We start from the raw sequence: 16,013 nt of genomic DNA on the forward strand, positions 1-16,013 counted from the left end.
GAATTGATAATCCCTGCCACAGAAATGAGGGAAAAGTTGCTAATTTAATGCAAAGTTAAAAATAATGCCTAAGGGGTTGGCTGGCTTGCTCGGTGACTCTGGAAATAAGGGATAATAATCTAGCAGTCTATCTGTCATCGCTGGGGCTGTTCCATCATTGACTGTGATAACATGTGAATATGATGGATGCCACAGTCCTGTGGCTCGTAACGTTTAACATTCATCAGCTCTCACTAAAGGGGCTTTATCATTTAAATATCTTTATTTAATATGCAACATCTACCTCATACATCATAATTTCAAAGCACTTAGAGAACCAACAGCCCTACAACACAGTGGAACAGACTTTAATTTTTTTTAATAACTTTTATGTTTTTTGCATGTTTGTGACTCACAATGCATAAATAAGTGCCTAATCATGTCACTGAATGAAAATGAAGATTTGGCTGTTGCAAGAAGAATTTTTTCTTTCTACCAATTTTAAAGTAGTGATTAATTTTTACTGTATTTTTAACATACACAAAAACACAGAAGGCCCAAACTGTGCTTGAGAGAGCTTTCAGTTTCAGCAAAAGTCCCTGATCTTGCAAATTTTTAGTTCCATTGACTGGAACTTGAGTGGGCCTACTCCCATGAGTAAAGATTTACAGGATCAGCTTTGTATGAATATACGGCAGATGATACACAGACAGTATTAAAGGATATTGTCCACCTGTTTAGAGTTCCAAAATTACCTTTTGAAAAGGAGGTAAAAACCATACCCTATCCCCGGCTGCACATACGTGTGTATGTGGGGATGTAATGGGTATGTGTATTTGTTTGTTAATAAGTATGTGCTTATATATATATATATAAGCACAAACTTATTGTCCACCTGTTTAGAGTTCTAAAATTACCTTTTGAAAAGGAGGTAAAAACCACACCCTATCCCCGGAAGATGCGCCTTAACTAAAAACATACAAACAAATTAGCTCTGTGTGGCTAAGAAGCAAAAATATATATAAACATAGCTTGTGTGGGTGTATATATTTCCGGCTGCACATACGTATGTGTGGAGGGATGTAATGGATATGTGTATTTGTTTGTTAATAAGTATGTGCTTATATATATAAGCACATACTTATTTATATATACACGTGTGTGTGTGTACCCCCAAACTTTAAAAATATTTTACAATTTGTACATGTAGATGTTCATTTATGTGGCTATAGGCTATGTAGAATTTATTTTCCTTTAGGACTTGTTTGCACTAGGAAAAAGAGTGGTTTTTTTTAATATGATAACTAACACAGTTTAAAATCATAATGTAAACAAGGTAAGTTGTGGTTTCACCATATGTTAGCTGGTTGACGTGAAGCCTACTAGGATAAGCCCTAAAGAAAGGAAAAGGTTGGGACCTAAACAGGTTGAGTGTCCCTTTGAATATTAAGTTAATAAAAGCATTTCATATAAGTTTACTAATACCTCATCCAAATAGTGATATTATAAGCATCGCTGTGAAGAATATTTTTCATTGAAAAAAAAAATCAGACTAAAAAGGCATTCCAATGTATATATTGAGAAATAGTAGCTGTGGTATATTTTCCTATGAATTGAAAACCAGAGGTTATTACTGAATCATAAGTGGACTTCAATTCTTTTAGAAGAAAAGGTATTATTATTGTGTAAGCTTTCTCATCTTACTATTTCTGCCCTTATCATGTAATTTCCCCTTTTCTCCTTCTATGTCAAAATATTGATATTCTTTCAGAAACTTTTTTTTTCTTTTCTTTAACAGAGAATATTTTCTGGTAAAAAATCAAAGAGAATGAATGACTAGAAAGATACTTCAAATGTGCATATTGATATATAGCAGGTTCTGTTGATTTTAATAGTAGAAAGATATTTCTCCTTCTTCTAAACCACACGTAACGATTGTTCTTCCAAGAATACTGCAGATGCCATGTTAACACTCCTTTAGAAAAGGCTTTAATGTAAATATTTGGAAAGAGAAACGGTGTCTGCTAAAGGCTGTTTTTCTTAGTACTGATTTTTGCTTTTATTTTGAGTGCAAATTGTGAAAGTCTAAACTAGCCCCTCAACAATGGAACAAGGAGCACTTGAAAAAAAATCATTCCTATCTGCCAGCAAAGCAGATTCCATTCTGATGGTACAGGACTATTATTAGATTATAGAACATCTTTGGGTATAATGGTTGGCCTTGTATTGTTAGCTTGCCTGTCTCTAAGTCACATTTCCTCTCTGTGTCCCCTCATCAACAGATACATTATATAGGAAAGCTACACTACAAAAACAACTCAGTAGCATGGAGAATGTTACTCCGTTATGAAAATGCAAACCTAACTTGTAAGATGGATGGAAGATCTTAAGAAACTTTTAAAAATGCAATTAGTACCTGAAACTCCTCAGCTGCATGTTGTGGTGGTAAACCCAGTGAATCGGTTTTGTGCTGTGTTTTCTTCCCGTGTAGATTTAAACATATTCCAAGAATCAAAAGGCTTCCTGAACAATTTGGCTGATGGGAATTAATTATAGAAATATAATGATATTCAAAAAATAATCAGATTAGACAGCACAAATGAACTGAGATTGAACAAATGAGGCACAACAGCCATCAAGTAATTGTATGTTTGGTCTTTAAGAACATTTCTAAGTTTCTAAACATTGTGCAGGAGAGAAAACTCATGATGTTTTCTTCTTATGTCTAAAATGCTCAGTACAGAACTAGGTCATTGAACAATAGACTGAACAGCAATCAGCACTCTACTTCTGCATAATGCATTAAGTATAACATGCAGAAACTGTTCGCGGAGCTGAAAGCTGGTATTTCATGTCTGTAAATTCAAGCTGACATGACATTTAATATTGTTTCATAGTAATGAACAACAAGGTTTCATTCATTCACAAGTACAACATAATACCAAGTTTAGTCTGAAGAAGTAACAACAAGGCAAGAGGGAAAACATGTTGTGTTCCTTCAAATGAGAACACTAAATTAATGATAACTACTGAACACTTAGCTACTGATATAGAGTACTACAGAGACTCACATTGTGAAGGAATATTGCACTGTCAATTGTAGTGCTTTTGCCCTGTAGTTCTTTGATTGAAGATTGGGTTAACACATAAAATGCCTCCCTTAGTTTTCATTTTACAGTTCCAGGTCCAGCTTTCCTGTGCAGGTCTCCAGCTCTCAAAGGCTTTGTGTTTTTCTAGGAGCAAGCACCGTCCTGTCTCTTTTTCAATTCCCATTGAGGTTCAGTTGAAATTCCTAGACAAAATAATAGTATCAATTCTGTCATCTACTATTCCTTCTTTGAATACTTGTCTTTGAAAGCCTCTTGCATAAAATTCAGACTTGTGTTTTCTCAGGGGTACGAATGCAAACTTGGATCTTTTAGTGGGAAAAAAAGTGCTTTTTCCATTAAATTAGCAGCATGTTTTAATAGGAACTTTTCTTTCAAGTTCTAAATTTTAGTGTCTCTCAAATGTCGATTGTTTTTTTTCCAGTTTAAGTCACAAAGTTTAGTGGAAAGACAAAGTGTGCAGCATAGATCAGCACTGCTTCCTGCCAAAAGTTTTCTGCGGTTGAATGTACCATCATTTATACATTATAAAGGTGCAGTTCAGCCTAATTTGGAAGCTTCTATGTATATTTTCGCATTGAAACCTTAGGGCCTGATTTTCAGAAGTGCGGAACACTCATAATTCCAACTGATATTGATGAGAGCTGTGGGTGCTCAGAACCTATGAAAATGAAGCCCTCAACTTTATGTTCTAAACTATACTTTTAATTAAAACCTGCTCATTTAATTCACTCAGGAAAAGAAAAGAAAAGAAAAGAAAAGAAAAGAAAAGGCATATGTCTGTACATAAACATACACATAGACATAGGACTAGGATATAGGGAGCATTAATAGTATCTCTTGTCTTTTCCAGGAAAGAACACGCTTTGAGAATTTAGGCCCACAATTAACAGGGAAACCCAGTGAAGATGGAAAACTGGGCCCAGGAGTAATTGACCTTACAAGGCCAGAAGATGCAGAGGGTGAGTTGCTGTTATGAATACACTAAACACTGCTTCCTTAATTCCCACAATGTGACATGGAATGGACACATAGCTAAGTGCCTCCCAGTATCTTTAATGGGTGGTGTGCAGCTAAATTCCTGGGCACAAATTTAAAACATTTTGCACGTTTTTATCAGATATTAACATATACATAGCAAAGGACAGGAAAAAAAAACCGAAACAAAAATGGTGATACCTTACAGTGTATATTCTGAGCCATCCTGAAACACCATTTAAGATATGTCTGCATTGCACACTACGCTTGGGCTTGTGGGACCCAAGTCTGTTGACTTGGTGTTTCCAGGACTGTGCTTGAGCGTCCACACTGCATTGTAAGCCTGGGTTTTTGACTGCTGAAACTGGATTTCACAGCTGTGCTAATGTATCCAGACTGTATGATAGGTTGTTTATTAGCTTCTTCCTTCAATTACCATTTGTTGCTTGTGGTTGGCCACCTAAGTTACATGGAATTGTTTTTGCTCTCTGAATCTTTCTGAACAGGAGAATAATGAATGGAGAATAATCCATAAATTAGTTACAGAAAGACATTTTAGATAAATAATCATTCATGCTAAAATTAATAAAGCTCTCAGGAATCACATGCATTTTCAAAAATACTCTATGATTGTCCATATATTCATAAATGGAGAATTTCTATCTGAGGAAATACTGCTATTTTAACATTTGTGTTTCTCCTGAAGGGTGACAAGTTGCAATATCAAAACTATTCGTGGAACAAAAGTTCAGCAAAATTTTTATTCAGACTCAAAATATTTCAACAGTAGCCTACATCCATCTGGGCTGGGAGTGTCTAATGGAAGTTGAAGTTAAGATGACTCATCCAACATGATTCTCTGTGGGCTGGGATCCCTAGTCACACAGCATTTTCCTGATGATCTGCAGTCATGGGAGTCCCATGATGCACCGTGGCAGCTCATCCAGAGGGGAGCCACAGTGCATCATGGAAAATGTAATCCAGCCAGGATACCAAGTCCATAAGGGAGAATGGGGGCATGAAAAACTCAGACTACAAATCCCATGAGACATTGTGGTTGCTCTGACAGATAGTGATGAATGTCACACTGACATAAATATTTTATTTAGATTTTCCCAATGGAAAATTGTTGGTTTTTTTTCAAAATCAGCATTTTCCTGCTAAAAATGTTGATTTTTCTGAAATCATATTTTTCAGTGAAAAATATTGCAACAGAGAATTCATAACCGGCTCTACTCATAAATAAATAAAATGACACCACTAATCATTGTGAACAAATCTTGTCATTTTGAATCCATGAAAATATTAATAAATCAATTTTTTGTTCTCTAGTCAAATAACTCCAGTCCTGTTTTTGACTAGATAACATCACTGCATTATAATTATAAATGTTTTACAATGTACTTTATGAAAACTGAATATTTTTTTTCTAAAAAATTAAGAAATATAAATCTGATAGCTTGCCTCCTTATATCTGGAAGCAATGAATCTTAACCATTAATTCAAAACTCCATTTCATCCATTACATGTTCATATTTCTTGAACAGCATCAAGTCAGTGCCTCCTAATTTCACTCTGTGTAAATGCAGATGATGTACTGGAACTAGTTTTTCTGACGGACTTCTTTCTAGTATTTCCCTGGTTTTGTTCATTTCCCCATATCAACCTTCCTCTCCTTAGCATGCTTAAGCTGGTGTCTTGAGACACATCCTGGTACTGACAGCCTATCCTGTTATTGGATAGTACAAGAACGAAGTCTTTACATATGTAACTTTTGTGCCAGCTTAAGGACGTGTAACCCCTCCTCCATTTAGAGCTAGTGGGGCAGTTGTGACATGGTGTGTTGCCATGTGGGGAATCTGAATTCATGAAAGGATTCAGGATACCAGGCTTAGCACTAGCAGCAAATAGATGTCTCTGGAAAGGGGGTGCTGGATGAATTCTTCTGCTGTTCTGTAAAAAAACAGAGCTGGCAGGAGTTCAAGAGTGAGCTGCTTATTTCCCCTTCTGGCTGTAGAGAAGGTTGAAGTTATAGCAGATATTGCAGTGCTGTGCATAAAAGACATTAAAATACCTCTCAAGTTTTGCCCCTTATCCTTGGCAAGTTATCTAAGGGATGACTCTCCCAGCATGGCATGTCTAAGAGTGGCTCATTGAAAATACTAAGGTTGAAATGCCAACAATTAAACTATGACCTCTGAAGTTCTGTACTGTACAACTAGCTTTGTTAGTCTCCAAGACTATTTACATTTCTTCCTAATTATAAGTGAGGCTTGTACAGATCTTTCCAGTTTTTCAGCATGTCACAAAATTTTTATATGTGCCAATAGCAACCTGTGCTTACATGTGTGTCCACTTTAGATTTGAGTTGCTAAGGAACTCTACAAACCCATAGTTAATCCTTGGCCTTTTGTAAGGAGTGATATTTGTTCTTTTTTATTATGTTGCCAAGGTCACTATCTCAATGGAGTGTCACAATTTTGTAATAGCCAGAGTTAGCCTTTTCAGATCTGGCATGTTTAATAACTTCCTTTTGTATTGTCTTAGTTTTTCTCTTGTTCCTTTTTATCCCTTTCATTTTTGATTTGGTGATATATTTTGGGTTGCTATCGGTGCAGTCGGTACCATCTATACAATACTGGTACTGCATACTGTCTATTATATGGTATGGCCTACACACATAAGAAGTAGTAATAAAATTACATATTAAGGGGCAAATCTTGACCCCTCTCCTCTATGAAGAGGCAACTGATGCTCCCTGACCCACGCTGATTCTGCACGCAGAGCATAAAGCTGGAATCCTGATGGAGTGAGTATGCGGCAGTCACACTTATTCCCTGATGCTAACTAAATCCAAAGGCCAAGAAAAGAAGGTCTCTACAGGGTCTCCTTGAATTCAGAAAGGTGCTTTCAGATAACATTACAGGGACAACCATGAACTCTGAAAACTCCAGTACCTCACAGTCTCTGCATGGGGATACAGAGGGACTATGATTCCTGCCCCCTCTGTCAAGCAAGGAGAAGCAGTTGTGTATCTCATCTAACTCCCCTGCTGATTGGCCTGTCCTTCCTTAGGATTGATGAGATTGGCACAGGGTGTGCAGGAATGGAAAACTAACCTAACATTCCTTCAGGACTGGCTTTAAAGCAGTTCCAGCTCCAGTTCCAACACAAAGTCAATTGGACTATTCCAATGCCAGTGTTGCTAGTTAATTCCCATTTAAACCAATGAGATTATCCATGCTAATTATGGTACTATATGCAAATAATCCTTAATGCGGAATACAGAGTCAGAGCAACAAAAGTTTTGAAAAACTACTACTTTGCTTATGCATAAACTGCTTTGTACAGATAATTGCTTAGCCATTAAAGCAAACACAAAAGCCTGCAAAAATGTGCTTTTAGGGCTAAATTTTCAAAAGTCAGTGCCTAAGTGATGCCTGCAAAATTGCACCGCAATTTTATTGCATGCATATTCCACAGCTGTATATACGAATGGGTACTTGGATGCACAGCTACCCATTTGTAATGTACAAAAGCCCATTTGAGAATGCAGGAAGTGCATGTGTGAGTTTTACTGACACATTTTGGGTGCCCAAGTTTGGAAACTTGGGCCTTAAATTCCAGGTGTTTTCTTATCTGGAAGGTGATAAAAAGCATTGCTCGGACATGGCAGTGAAATGAGGGCAGACACTTGGATGAATTTTAAGTTGCAGGGCACAACTTTTATTAAATTTTAACACTAATGAGGGGCAATACTCGCCCATCACCTATACTTTCCTATGCCAGGCATGTAAGTGGTTTCAGAGCAGGGATTACAGGGCTCCTACCAAATAAACTGGAACTCAGGGTAGGCTCTCTTCAGCCCACCCCCTGGGGACTCAGTTTGCTATGAGTCCTACCACCTCACCTTCTATAAGGAGGACAAAGGGTGCAGAAGGGTGGGGACTTCAAAGTTTCACCCTATCCCGTGAGCCCAAGGCCCACCAACCCTGGTTGTCTTCTGTCCTTTTAATTGCACTGGAAATGGGTCACAAGCCGCGACAGATTAAAAGCCGAGCCAGGTACCTCAGTTAGGTCCGGAGCACATTCATACTTAACCTACTGTGGCTTGAAGGTGCTGTGAGGAAGGTGAAAAACTCCCTGGTCCTCTACTTATTTTCTACATGGGAGAAAAAAGTCCTTCTTCATCTCTAAGCAGGTGGTCAGATAGTCCCGCAACACCCGTCAGGTTCAATTCCCATTCTAGTTCAGGATGGGTAGGGTGGGGCTGCTGGAACAGAGTTGAAAGAATCTCTACGTGGCCCCTGCTCCAGCATGGGCGGCAGGTATAATAGGCCAGGGGAGACTCTGCCACCCCTAGTGCAGCCGCGGCTGCTGGCCCCCAGTCAGTGATGAGCTGCCAAAATCTTAGTAACCGGTTCCCTACCGGGTATCGGTGGCACGGCTCTGGCGGGAGAAGGACCCGCTGCCGAAGACCCGGTATAGAAATGCCCGGTGAGTACACCCCCCCATCCGACCCCCACCCATGTCCTGCCCCCGACTGCACCCCTCAGAAACCGCAACCCATAAACACCCCCCACTCCTTGTCCCCTGACCACTCTTTCCCGAGACCCCCAACCCTAACTGCCCCCCAGGACCCAACCCCCACCCAACTCGTCCTGTCCCCTGTCTGCCCCGACCCATCCACCACCACCCTGACAGACCCCCGGAACTCCCACGTGGCACCTACCCAATCCCCACCTTCCCCATCCCGACTGCCCCCCAAAGAACCTCTGCCCCATCCGACCCCCCCCACACTCTCTGTCCCTGCCTTATTCAACCCCCCGGCCCTGGCCTCTTACCATGCTGCTTACCCCACGCCGGGCTGGAGTGCCTGGAGCTGGGCTGGGGCCTGGGTTGGAGCCACGCCGCCGGGAGCTGGGCCAGAGCCAGGGCTGGGCCAGAGCCGGGCAGCACCGCGCACCGCCTAGAGCCCTCCTTGCGCCCCTCCCACCCCAGCTCACCTGCAGGAAGTCGCTTCTTCCCGCGAACAGCTGATTCGTGGGAAGCAGGGGAGGGGGAGTAGAAGCCGGGTGGAGTATCAGGGGAGGAGGCGAAGCGAGGTGAGCTGGGGCCGGGGGCGGGGCAGGGAGCTTTTGTTAAATTTAAAAGCCCTTTTAGAACCGGTTGTCCCAGGACAACCGGTTCTAAAAGAGCTTCTAAATTTAACAACCGGTTCCTGCGAACCGGTGGGAACCGGCTCCAGCTCACCACTGCCCCCAGGTTGTGGGTTAGGCGGGGGAAATTTTTGCCGGTTCTGGGATGACTGAGGATGCAGTATGTGCTATTCAGCTTCCTAGGTTCATTCGTAATCTCCCCGGACTCCAGGGAGATTACTGATGAACCCGGAATACTAACTAACACATACTGCCTCCTCAGCTGCCCCAGAACCTGCATGGTTCAGCTCAGGTTCTTCTTCCAGAAGAGAGAAGAAGAGAAGAGCTTTTGAATTTTTGCACGGCAACTTTGGGTCTGTGGAGGGGAGGCGTGGCTGCAGGGGCTTCGGCCAGCCTGGGGCTACTCCGAGTGGTCGGGGGTGGGTGTCAGGGCTCCGGCTGGCCAGGGATAAGGGCTCTGGCTGGCCTGGGGATCCTGTGGCCTTGAGGGATGGGAGGCAGAGAGTCTTGGGGCTCAAGCAGTTACTCATCTCGACAGAATTTTAAAACTTTGAAGTTATCAAATGTCACTAGGTTTTTTAAAATGCTGACTTTTTAATCACAGACCTTTTAAAGACAAATTTCTTAGCCAAGAACTCCAAATATAGTCCCCTTGTGCTTCAAAACAATCATGTTTTCAGCTCAAGGAAAAACGTTTATTATAGGAAACACCAGAACACTTTTATCCATAGTGCTGTGCTCTGTGCCAGTGTAATAATAAATATCAGATAATGATTTCTCTCTACTGATTATACCTGTAGCAATATACAGTGCTTCCAGTATGGCATCAACCTGGCATGTAAAAGCCAAGAGTCATATTTTCTTTTAATTCTAGGAGTGCCTGCAATACTTGGTTCATTGACCAGAAACTCAAGAAGTTATAAGTTAAAATTTGCAACCGTTGTAACAGTTTTGCCCTCTTCTGGCTGAAGGCCTGGCAAATGGCTATAAAAGTTAGCACTATCAACAGCTAATGAAGTGATAGAGCTATTGCTTTGTGTATTGTCTACATTGAAATGAGAACTGTGTTTGAAAATGATGTTCATACAGGATTCAAACATGGTGTTGCCAACTTTTGAATTATTTGGTTTCTTTAAAGCTCCTGGAATCATATTATTATCTGTAAATCCTAGCTTTCATTTAAAAAAAATAAAAAGATAAAAAGGGAAGTTTCTAGCCCTCATAGTTGGTAGGAAAATCTTTAAAAAGTGATTTGAGTGCCACCTAAAGGCTCAAAAATCAGAAGAAAAATTAAATGAACCATTTTAAAATTAAAATCTCATGATTTCTAACCCAGAAGCATGTTTTGGGGGCCTGACTCATGATTTTTGAACAATGGGGATTAGCAGTATTGAATTACAACTAGCCAATATGGACAGGACCAAACCCTGTTTGAGCCTAGACAAAGCTGACAGCTATTTTGAGTATGGCTCTAACACAGTTTTCCCCCCACCCACAATAGCTGGACAAACTGTGTTAGAATATGAGTCAGCAGCCGCCATATTTGAACCCTGTTTTAACATGTAACAATCAATTTGCAAGCTCCTAGAGAGTAATAGGGTAATAAGTAATAGCCAACATGCATGTGTCACAAACAAGTTATGCCAAACCAAAACTAATTTCTTCTTTGAACAAGTTCACTGGCCTATTGGATATGGGGGAATCAGTTGATGTGACGTATCTTGATTTTAGTAAAGCTTTTGACACAGTCCCATATGATATGTTCATAAGCAAACTAAGGAAATATGGTCTAGATGAAATTACTATAAGGTGGGTGCATAAATGTTGAAAGACCATACTCAACAGGACTCTTATCAGTTGTTCACTGTCAGACTGGGAGGATGTATCTAGTGGGGAGCTGCAGGGGTCTGTTCTAGGTCTGGTACTTTTCAGCATTTTCATTAATGCTATAGATAATGGAGTGGGGAGTATACTTATACTGAACTGGAAGCAACATAAAATCTGCCTACAGGCAAAAATCAAAATCTGTAATGCTGTTGTCCTCACGGCTCTATGGGTGCAAAACATGGACCCTATTATCAATGGCACATTTAAAAGCTTGACAGTTTCCATTTGCGACACCTACAACGGTTGCTGGGCATCAAATGGCAGGACTGGGTTTACAATACGGAAGTTCAGTCAGCATCGAGATTCATTTGATCTGCACCCAATTGAGATGGACTGGCCATGTAATTCGTATGCCTGAGACCCATTTATCAAAACAAGTCTTATATTCTGAATTAAGCTCTGGCAATCGTAAGCGTGGAGGACAGATGAAATGCTTCAAAGTCACCATGAATCAAAATCTGCTCAAAACTAACATTTCTGACCTTTGAGCAGCTGGTGAGTGATCATATTGCATGGCCCTGCACTATAAGGGAATCATGAGAAGAATCGTGTTGAGCAGCTGGAGGCACAGCGCCAGACACAGAAACAGTGTGCAGCTCTATCAACACAGCTAGGCAAATGGCTCTGTGACTAGTGCAGTAAAAGTTGTTCTCTCCAAATTGGTCTATACAAACTGTGATTGTCAACATCGTCCTTGACATCAAGGTGACTAGCATCATCAGCATCAACATACTTATAAAATTTACGGACGACACCCAGCTGGGAGGGGTTGCTAGCACTTTGGAGGACACAAAAAATGACCTTGACAAATTGGAGATTTGGTCTGAAATCAACAAGATGAAATTCAATAGACACAAGTGCAAAGTACTTCACTTAGGAAGAAAAAATACAAAATGGGGAATAACTAACTAGGGACTAGTATTGTGAAAAAAGATCTGGGGTTTATCGTGTATCACGAATGCCATATGAGCCAATAGTGTGATGTCATTGCAAAAAAGGCTCGTATAATTCTGGAGCGTATTAACAGGAGTGTCGTATGTAACACAAGAGAGATAATTGTCCTGCTCTGCAAAGAACTGGTAAGGCCGCTGCTGGAGTGCTGTGTCCAATTCTGGGGTGCTACTCTTTATGAAAAATATGGATAAATTGGAGAGAATCCAGAGGAGAGCAACAAAATAACAGTCTTCAAATCTGTTATAAAGAGGACCGTGATCAATTCTTCTCCATGTCCACTGAAGGTAAAACAGGAATTAATGGGCTTAATCTGCAGCAAGAGAGATTTGGGCTAATATTAGGGAAAATGTTCCAGCTATAATGATAGTTAAGTACTGAAATAATCTTCCAAAGGACACTGTGGAATCCCCATTATTGGAGGTGTTTAAGAACAGGTTAGACAAATGCCTATCAGGTATACTTGGGCCTGCCGCACTGCACGGGTTGGATTAGATGACCTCTCAAGGTTCCGTCCAGCTCTACTTTTTGATGATTCTGTGTTTTTGTAAAAATCAGTTCCCTACTCTGTTAATACAAGTTGTTAGGTTTTGAGAATCTTCTCTTGGCTCAAGCCCTAAAGGAGACATTCCTCGTGTAGGTGCCCAATTTGTCATTTGAAGTATGAGTCTTGTGCCTCTTATCAATGTTTTGGTATACGTGCCTGCTGTGTACGCCAAGTATACTCATTACTGGAACAGCTCCTTCTATTTGCAGGCTTGTGGTCAAGTGCTTTGTTAATGTGCAGAAAATACAGTAGGGTCTTGCCCTCTAGTGGATGGAGGCCTGCAGAAAAGATATAAGTACTTCTATCAACAGGGAATGGTTCTACTTTAGCTCAGGTAGAAAAGTTGTTCCTTTTGATTTTGAAGACCATTCTTTCAAGTCCCATTGGAGACATGATCCTCATTCATGCAAAACAATTCCTTCTGTTAAAGGGAGTGTAGTTTTTGTGATTTGAGTATGGACTCAGAGTAACAATTTCTGGATTGTATTCTTGTCTCTGCCACTGACTCATTGTCTGATGTTGAACAGGTGATGTAATGTCTCTGGGTCTTGTTTTCATCTGTGAAATGAGAATAATTATACATAAAAGCCCCATAGCAGTACTGTGAAGCTAAATTACTTAATATTTTGATGACTTTTGAATGAAGAGTGCTATATTGGTGCAAAGGACAATTATGAAAACTGTCACATCCTGTATCTATTTGTACCATATAATCAGGGATGTGAGAGTTACATGCGTGGCCTCAAAATTTGCCAGTTGGTGCAGCTTGTGGAAAACCTTCCTCCTCACTGCAGAAATCCTTTTTTTGTGACAACTTTGCTGATCCTGGGCAGTTTGTGTTTGTCTGCCTCTTCTTCTTTACAAGGAATTCTAGCTGTGCTCCGTGAACATGCTCTGTAGCCATGAGAAGGAGCATGCCAGCTAGATAGACTTCTCATGAGGATACTCAGCCTTCAGGAAGCAAATGATCAGCCTGGAAACAACTTGCCAAGAGTTGTCAACATTTCCCCCACTACCACAGCCCTTCTGAACATGCCTTGATTGGCTTGTCCCCTTCCCTTTAGTTTTTCCACACTCCTCCTGGCAGCCAGAAAGATGGGATGAGAGGCTCCCATCCACCAGAAGGTGATTAGAGCCCCTTCTTCCTCTTTCCCCACACTCTCACTCCCCAGTCCCCAGTTTTTATTGAATCCTGAATGGAAATTAGGAAGCAGCCTAAAATACACGGAAAAACAATCACTTGGGTTTTAAAATTATAGCATACATTAAATATAATACACTTGTTTAAAAAGATCTATTTTCCTAAAAGGTCTTTCTGTGCATCTTGTGCTGCCATAGAATATCCAGCTTCTAGTTTGCTGCAGAATTCATCAGTGGAATATTGCTGAAACTAGAGAGCCTGGGTGCAGAATATAGCATGGCCTTCAGTACTCAGCTCTGTAAAAATAATAGTAGTCAAATAGATGTAGTTAAATAGATAGAACTGAAGAACAGATATGTTCTGGAAGACTGATTATATTATTGGAGAGAACATATTGTAGAGTATCGCATTATTCATGGAAACCTACTTTCTGTGATGAATGCAAATGTTCTTTGCATTAAGGCAAAGAAAAGTACCATTTTTAGTTCATGACACAAGCATGCTGCAGATAGACACAGCAGGGTCTGTTCATTCCGTCTGGAATTTTCAAAGGGGCCTAAAGGAGTTAGGAACCCAAACCCCATTGAGGTAGTTGAGTGTCTAACTGTTTTAGACTCCTTTGAAAATTCCACTCTCAATGGAGTAGGTCCTATTCAACCAGTGACTAACTAATCTATGTCTTCTATCTAAATTATTGCAGTGCATGATATCTTAGTTCTTCTGATTTGGTGTTTGACTTGGGTCAGCAATATTGTTATTGATTGTGGGGCACAATCACTGCAGAGTAGGGTGACAAATTCCATGAGTAAGTGGCTGGTGGAGAAAGAAATGTACCATGTTTGGGTTTGGTGCAGGTATAGCTAGTCCCCAAGAAACCAGGGAGCAGGTAGATGGTTGCAGCAGCAGTAGTTATTACAGGTATGGGGGGTGAAGAATAGGTAATGTGCCTGTGAGGGAAAAGAATATGCTGGCTGTGGAAATGAAAGGGAGGCTGCAAGCTTCAAGGAGGGAGAGGTAGGTTGGTGAGCTTCCTGGGAGAAGGTGAGAGTGTGGAGGGGGAGCTGGAGAAGTGGTGAGAGGAAAGCTGAGAACTAAGGAATGAAAAAAAGAAACAGCCGCCTTTTGTATCTCCAACTCCCAGCATGCTCCCCAGTTTTCAGAATCCCACTGTTCACTCCCTCCACAACCCGTGCAAATACTCACAGAGACAGGTGTCCTGGTTTTACATTTCAGACTTCAGGGTCATGATATGTAAAGTGCACACCTCTTAAATAAAGATCAGATAAACTTCTTAAAGAGACACATTGGCTGTATCCCTAAAGTTCCAACATGCTGATAATGCTGACTGAGATGATGCCCACTGCAACCGTCCTGTAATAAAGCAACTGTTCCTGCAAAAAGGTGGGCAGCAAAAATCCACAAGTGAAAAAAAATCTTTTTTTAACTCCACAAAAGGTCAACTTGGATCTGTCAGGGAGAGGTAAGGGAAACAGATTTTTTTTTAATGTAAGCAGATCAATCTTGGCAGCCTGCCAACACAATCCAAAACTGTGAGGTAACATGTTTAACACCCTAGTAGGCTGAGGTGTAAACAGCAGGTACTACATGCATGACAAAGCATCATCTACTTTTGTGACAGTGCCTCATAAATACTGTGGAAAGAATGCCTCTCCATGCCAGTATTTGTCACACATAAATATTTGTAATAGTTGCTATGGCAGTTGAGAAAGGAAAGATTAAAATCAGGAAATGGTGAAAGCTGTCTGAAGACAAAGAAGTGTTTCCAGAGAGAATACAGAAAGCTCAAACCTTAGATGCCTTGTCCCCTGTAGTATCTGTATCTGTCTTTGATAAACGATATTCCCCCAAATGTGCCTTTATTAATTCAAGATGAAATAATTTCTTATTGTCTGAGTTATGGGTCCTCATATTAAGAGGAGGCCTCCGATAATTGTGGGCGCCATTTGTAGCAAGTAGACATCTACCTGATTATATCTGAAATTTGGATGATGGGCCTAATTGACCAGGATTAACTAATGTTGGGAATTTAGGGGAAAGCACAGAGGTGCCATATTTTAGTTGAGGTGGCCGAGACCTAGGTTTTGAGTCTGATTTTGTGTACTACAGTGTAAATCAGGAAGCATTCCATGAAAGTCAGTGGAGTTCCACTAGTGTAAATGCCTGCAAATGACATGAGAGTCAGGCCCTCAGTCTTAAAGGACTGTCCCATTGCTTTCCTGAGGGCAGCTGCTTTATGGACGAGG

The 16,013-nt window shown here is 40.7% G+C and overlaps 1 protein-coding gene across 16 annotated transcripts in view; it reads left to right on the top strand.

The window, feature by feature from the left end:
* The window catches only part of SOX6 (SRY-box transcription factor 6), a 455,173-nt gene that overhangs the window by 407,423 nt on the left and 31,737 nt on the right, over positions 1-16,013 (top strand). For all 16 annotated transcript variants that reach the window (XM_034770115.1, XM_034770125.1, XM_034770118.1 and 13 more), the window contains one exon: positions 3,940-4,048. In XM_034770115.1, coding sequence (XP_034626006.1) covers positions 3,940-4,048 — 109 coding nt within the window. The remainder of the gene's footprint in view (positions 1-3,939; positions 4,049-16,013) is intronic.

The sequence above is a fragment of the Trachemys scripta genome, chromosome 4, assembly GCF_013100865.1.
Source record: "Trachemys scripta elegans isolate TJP31775 chromosome 4, CAS_Tse_1.0, whole genome shotgun sequence".
Taxonomy (NCBI): Eukaryota; Metazoa; Chordata; order Testudines; family Emydidae; genus Trachemys; species Trachemys scripta.